General features: G+C 61.2%; 2 protein-coding genes across 2 annotated transcripts; one reads left to right on the forward strand and one right to left on the reverse strand.

The window, feature by feature from the left end:
* Window positions 1-9: 9 nt before the first annotated feature.
* Window positions 10-1,411, forward strand: LOC102261758 (cytochrome c1, heme protein, mitochondrial; the record flags this gene model as incomplete). Its single annotated transcript, XM_005865081.2, has 5 exons — window positions 10-177; window positions 269-426; window positions 512-672; window positions 902-1,002; window positions 1,107-1,411. Coding segments are annotated over 5 exons (693 nt in total), but the record flags the coding sequence as incomplete, so codon positions are not given.
* Window positions 1,412-2,775: 1,364 nt separating this feature from the next.
* Window positions 2,776-6,241, reverse strand: SHARPIN (SHANK-associated RH domain interactor; the record flags this gene model as incomplete). The annotated part of the gene is made up of 9 exons (XM_014538695.1): window positions 2,776-2,933; window positions 3,011-3,139; window positions 3,209-3,342; window positions 3,418-3,571; window positions 3,649-3,739; window positions 3,823-3,964; window positions 4,038-4,166; window positions 5,807-5,981; window positions 6,224-6,241. Coding segments are annotated over 9 exons (1,056 nt in total), but the record flags the coding sequence as incomplete, so codon positions are not given.
* Window position 6,242: the final 1 nt, after the last annotated feature.

Below are 6,242 nucleotides of genomic sequence, written 5' to 3' on the forward strand. Positions count from 1 at the left end.
GTGGGGGTGGGGTGGGCCCCGGGCACCGCTGACCCTCTCCCTCTCTCTAGCATCCGGAGGGGCTTCCAGGTGTACAAGCAGGTGTGCTCCTCCTGCCACAGCATGGACTACGTGGCTTACCGCCACCTGGTGGGCGTGTGCTACACTGAGGATGAAGCGAAAGCCCTGGCCGAAGAGGTGGGGTGCCTGGGGACGTTGCCAAGGGCCCAGGGATTGGGGCTCTCTCTGTGGAGGACAGAGCAGGGTGGTGATGGTGCTCTCGTGGCAGGTGGAGATTCAGGACGGCCCCAATGATGATGGGGAGATGTTCATGCGACCCGGAAAGCTGTCTGACTACTTCCCCAAACCGTACCCCAACCCTGAGGCTGCCAGAGCAGCCAACAATGGAGCCGTGCCCCCTGACCTCAGCTACATCGTGCGAGCTAGGTACGCAGGCTTCCCGCAGGGCTGGCGGGAGGGGAGGCAGGTCCCACTCCTGCCAGAGGCTGAGGCGGCATGGATTTGGTCCTAGGCACGGTGGTGAAGACTACGTCTTCTCCCTGCTCACGGGCTACTGTGAGCCGCCCACCGGGGTGTCGCTACGAGAAGGCCTCTACTTCAACCCCTACTTCCCTGGCCAGTCCATCGGCATGGCTCCTCCCATCTACGACGAGGTCTTGGAGTTTGACGATGGTGAGGTCCCTACTTTCCCCACTGGGTTCCCTTGGTTGGGGCACTGTGCGTGTCTGAGGCTTGTGGGCAGCCTCACTGCCCTGACCAGCTCAGGCCATTGTGTCCTGAGGGGTCCCATCCCTTTTGAAGCCTTGGGCAGGGACCCATCTACCATGGAAGGGGTGCTCTGGGGGTATCCTAGGTTGGGCAGGGGCCCCAAGGTAGCCCTCACCACCTGTCCTTGGTCCAGGCACCCCAGCTACCATGTCCCAGGTAGCCAAGGATGTGTGCACCTTCCTGCGCTGGGCATCCGAGCCAGAGCATGACCATCGGAAACGCATGGGGCTCAAGGTGAAAGGATCGGGCAAGGGGGCACAGTGGGCATGGCAGAGGGAGGCTGGGAGCTGGGCAGGGCTCCTTTCTGCCTCCCTTCTCTGAGCCTGTCTCATCCCCAGATGTTGATGATGATGGGCTTGCTGTTGCCCCTGGTGTACGCCATGAAGCGGCATAAGTGGTCAGTACTGAAGAGCCGGAAGCTGGCATATCGTCCACCCAAGTGACCCTGCCGAAGGTCTGCTTGCCGTCCTGTTTGAATGGGCCTTCAAGCCAAGAAGCCACCCTGGGTCTCTTTAGACCCCAGCTGGCCCTCTTGGCCAAGCCCCTCTTCTCTGGGACAAAAGGGAAGGGGGCAGGAGATCGGGCTGGAGCTCCAGATCCTTCAGTCTCTATCATGGAAATAAATTAAGTTTCTCAATAGACACATTTGGGCTATTGTGTGATGAGAGTGTAGTTTGCAGGGGACTCAGAGTAAGACCTTTGCCCTCGGAGCTCCCAGGACTGTCTCATGCCGTGTGGCACTGACTGCTGGCTGGGAGTCCCATCAGGTCTGTATGTGAGACAGGAAGCAGACCTGTTAGAGATGGCAGCTCGTTGGGGTAGGGAGAGAGGTGGAAAGGGCCTGGCTGGACATGGTCCAGGGATCTGCCAGAGAAACCAGCCAAGTGTCAGTGTTGAACCCCTTGGCCTTCGTTCTGAGGCAGCAGGAAGGGAGCCCTTGGCCGCATTCCAGAGGGAGGGGCCTGGCCTGCGGTAGGAGCTGAGGGAGCTGCTGGGCTGGGCATGGCTGGGAGGGAGAAACTCTCACCTCTGCCCAGGAAGCAGATAAGCAGGGGGAGCCAGCCCAGAATGTGCTCCTGGCCTCTGGCTGCACCGCTAGAGGGGTCCACTGAGAAAGGGTCCTGCTGGAGGGGAGCGGGGAGTGCACGCCCCTAGCAATCAACAGGCAGCTGTGGCGGGTCCAGGCCAGACAGCCAGGCAGAGCTGGGAGCAACAGCAGCCGGCTGGGGAGGGGGACCGCAGTGGGTCTGTCAGTGGTAGGAGGGCCACAGACATGTTGCCTTAGCAGTAGCGCAGGGCCCTGGCTCGGGGCTCCTGAGTTTTTCTTGTCCCCAGAAGGGAATTTAAGGCATCCTGGCTGGAGCAGCCCTAAGGAGTGGTGGCCAATTAGGAGAGCAGAGAGCTGAGTGGGAGAAAGGAAAAGGGTGCATGCCTGAAGGGCTCTAGGTGGAGGAGGGGAGGCATGGTGGCTGGGAGTGGGGCTCACAGAGGGCCCTAGCCCAGTGGTCCGCAGTTGGGGTGGGGGGTGAGGGCTCTGCAAGCCTCTCAGTGTGTGAGAAGGTCTCAGCACCATGCCTGTAGGCCTCTTGGGACTTGGGGTCCAAGTAAGATCTTTTTTTTATTTATTTTATTTATTTTTTTTAAATATATTTTTTTGATTTTTTACGGAGAGGAAGGGAGAGAGATAGAGAGTTAGAGACATCGATGAGAGAGAGAAACATCGATCAGCTGCCTCCTGCACACTCCCTACTGGGGATGTGCCTGCAACCAAGGTACATGCCCTTGACCGGAATCGAACCTGGGACCTTTCAGTCCGCAGGCCAACGCTCTATCCACTGAGCCAAACCGGTTTCGGCCCAAGTAAGCTCTTGAGTAGCTACCTGGACCCGGCTGGGCAGCCCAGCCGAGAGCCAGACTATGCCCTCTCTGCCAGGTGTCCTGGGTGGCACTGTGCCCTGCTCTCCATCCTCCCAGCTGCCCAGTTCGCACAAAGTGGGGGCACTCAGCTGGCTCAGAAGAATCTTTAATGTCTTTGGCTCATGGCCTCTCCCCGCATCTCAGGATCTGTCCCCAGGGAGCTGTCAGTGGAGGTCCCCTGAGAGGTTCAGAAGGGCATCCAGGGACCTTGGGCCGGGAAGGGAAGGGCCGTCCTCTCTCCTTGTGACCTGGGGGTAGGGAGAAGAGGAGTCATTTTGCTGTTCTGCTGCCCTCCCCATCCCACCCCCTTCCCTGCCTCTGGTACCATTGGCGACTGCTGGGTAGAGGCTGCAGGAAGCGGGTCCCAAGCGCAGGGTCTCTGGGTGCTACACATCTCACAGCCAGGCCGACTCGGGGCGTTGATGAAGGTGCAGGAAGGGCAGGGCCAGCCGGGCTGTGGAGGAGGAACAGTAGCTGCTGACCCCTTCCTTCCGATGCCCACAGCTGCCCAGGCCCACCTTACCTGGCTCCTGTCTACCTGAAGGGGGCTGGGGAGGCTGGAGCTGGCTGGCTGAGGAGCTCGGGGCAGCCCCAGTGTCTGAGAAAACAGGCGGCCTAGTTCCCCATCCATCTTCTGGGGGCGCTGACGGCTGTGTCCTATGGTAGAGGGGGTGGGGCTCAGGGCCTTGTCAGCTGTACCCCACCTTCCTCACCCAACAACCAAGGACTGACCTGGGGCTTCTCGCGGGGCTGAGAGCAGGTAGAGGAAAGCAGGGTCCCTGTCCTGCCAGACCCCGTAGGAGGCGAGGCTGCGCTCGGGCACACACAGGCACTTGCCAATGACCCAGCGCTGCACAGCTGGTGGGAAGCCAAACTCCGAGAAGACCTGGAGCCAGAGCGTCAGGGCCAGGCAGTCACCCAGGGTCCCTGCCTCCAGCAGGGCTCCCCCGACCCCGTGCTCACCTGCTCCTGGAGGGCCGAGATGGTGCAGTGGGGGTGGACCTGCAGCGAGACGTGGGCAGAGGACGAAGCATCTTCCACTGTGACCTGTAGCCTGGGCCAGAATTTCGGTTCAGAGAATGATGGGGTGCCTGGAGGATTGGGAGGGGGGGGTGAGGACGAAGTCCCAGGTCTCACCTGATGGGGCCAGGAGGGAAGCAGCTCTCCTGGAGCTGGACACTGAGGGCCACATGATGCTGGGCCAGGAGGGCTGCAGCTTGGGCTGCCCCCTTCCCATCTCCATCCTCAATGGCCTGGGCCAGGCGCCCTGCCAGCTCTTCTACAAGGAGAGAGTGCACCATCACAGCTGGGCATGGCAGCTTGCCCCACCCCCTTTGGCCACCTGCCTTTACCTTTCTCCATCAAGTCTCCAGAACTTGGACCATCCATCTTGGGGGCCTTGAGTGTGTGCGCTTCAGGGGGACTGGGTGGGGAAACAGGGCACGTCTCTGGGCCCAGGGCTGGAGGCAGGGTGTCACTGCCTAGGAGGGAAGACGTGGGGTGGGCAGGTGGTCTCCCGAGATCAGCCTCCCCGCTAAGTACTCACCTCACCTGGGCCTCTGCTCTCTGACCTCAGGTGTCCAGGACCCTTGCCTCCTCCCTCCTCCCTCCTCCCCTCAGCTCATGCCAGGGCTCTGCCTTGGCCACACTTTCAGTCCAGCCTTCCCTCAAGCCTTGGCCTTTCCAAGGGTCCCTGCTGACTCCTTTCAGAGCTGGAGCTGCACTTGTGCTCTAGAGCCTTCTGGACCCTCTGCCATCTGGTCCCACCTGTGTCCCTCTGCCACGGAGGCTAGACTTCTCCTGGCCTCCACAGGCCCTCTCCACCAGCCAGGGATATTCCCTTGACCTCACAGGAGAACCAAAGCAGGTGCGTAGGAGCCCTGCAGTCAGCATGGCCTCTTCTTGGTGCCCTCAGGGACCTCCATCCCCTCTCCTTCCTCTACCATCAGCACACCCAGACTCTCCCATCCCAGACAAGCCCTCTCAGGCCACTGTCTGCCCTGGGTGTCCTTACAGAGCTGGCTGCTGTCTCTCCCCTTCCCTCCGCTTAAGGCCCAGCCCACCTGAGTTGAGGCAGCTCAGCCCCTCAGAATTCTGACCCGTCTGCCCACTGAGACAAGCAGGGCTCCCAGGCACCCAGCACCAGCTGGCCCCGTCTCAATGCATGCTCTTGCCTCAGGGCCTGTGTACCCACTGCTCTCTGGCCACATGGGTCACACCTCAGTCTTCAACTTCACTCGGTGTCACCTAAGGAGGCCTTCACTGCCTCCCTCCCACTCCCATCTCTCCCACCATCTGACAGAATTTTATTTACTCACTATGTCTGCCTCCCCGCTAGAACCAAAAGCTCCGAGAGCAGACTTGGAAGTTGTATTCGTGCTCAGTCTCCAAGGCCTCAGGGAGTGCTGAGTCCGGAACGGTACCAGGGATACACCTGGCGACTGAGTGAATGGAAGAGCTCTCTCCCTCGCAAATGCTATGCACCTCATCTTGTGCGGTTCTCCTCCTGCCCCTCTGGCAGCTCTTCTGATGCATCTGTGGGCTCTTCGCTCCTGCTGACCCCGGTTAACCCTTCCCACCTCCAGAGGCCCAGCTCCAGCCCAGACTCACCACTCCCACCCCCTCCATGCTCTTCCAAACAGGACTCCTCTCTGGGAGCCCAAGGGCATTTGGTTCCCCGTCTTCCTGTCCCAACCACTAACTCTTCTCATTAAACACCCACAAAACCCAGCCGACTTCATCTCCTAATTATCTCTGGAAACATCCTTCTCTCCAGCCCTATCTGCACCCGCCCACGAGTGCAGGTCGCAGCCAACCTTGAGGAGCGCAGTCCGAGCCTGTCCCTCTCCCACTGAATACTTTCCCGCAGCTCTTGAGACAGTGTCTTCGCCCCAGGTCCTGGACCTGCTGGCGCTGCCCCTCCACACCAGTCTGGTCCTCCAGGCCCCAGCTCTGGGCCCGTTCCTTTCCCCGCTTTCTCCTGGGGGCCTCCCCGGGCGGCCAGCAGTGGGCCCGACTTTACCCACTACCTTCCCCATCCAGGCCTGAGGGCCAGGGAGACTCCCGCCCTCCCAGCACAGTCCCTGGCCAACCGAATGAACCTTTGCCCCACGGCACTGACCATTGTGTCCCTCCGCCGTGGCACCTCGAACCAGGGCTGCCCACCGCTGGGCTTCCTGGGGGTTGAGGAAGCGCAGGCTTAGGGCCCCAGGCCCTCCTGGCGGAGGCTGCAACTCGTGCTGGCTGGGGTCTCGGACGGTGTAGGAGACGGACTCCAAAGGCCACTCCAAACCGACCTGAGGGTGGGAGAGGCAGAGCTCAGGCCTCCCGCAAGCACAGACGTGGGACCGAAGGCACGAGGTACAGGCCTGGCCACTGCGCTGTCCCACGCGCCTTACGGCTTCTCTTAGGAAACGCACCGGAGTCCTATCCAGGTGAGGGCACCATTCCCCCCGTTCGCAGGGGAGGAAACGGAGCCGGGAAAGTGTCCTGCTACGGGGACTCCACGGCAAGCGGAGGGGCTGCCGCCCCCACTCACCGCCCCGGGCCCCGCGCCC

This window comes from Myotis brandtii, unplaced genomic scaffold (genome assembly GCF_000412655.1).
Source record: "Myotis brandtii unplaced genomic scaffold, ASM41265v1 scaffold1956, whole genome shotgun sequence".
NCBI classification, from domain to species: Eukaryota; Metazoa; Chordata; class Mammalia; order Chiroptera; family Vespertilionidae; genus Myotis; species Myotis brandtii.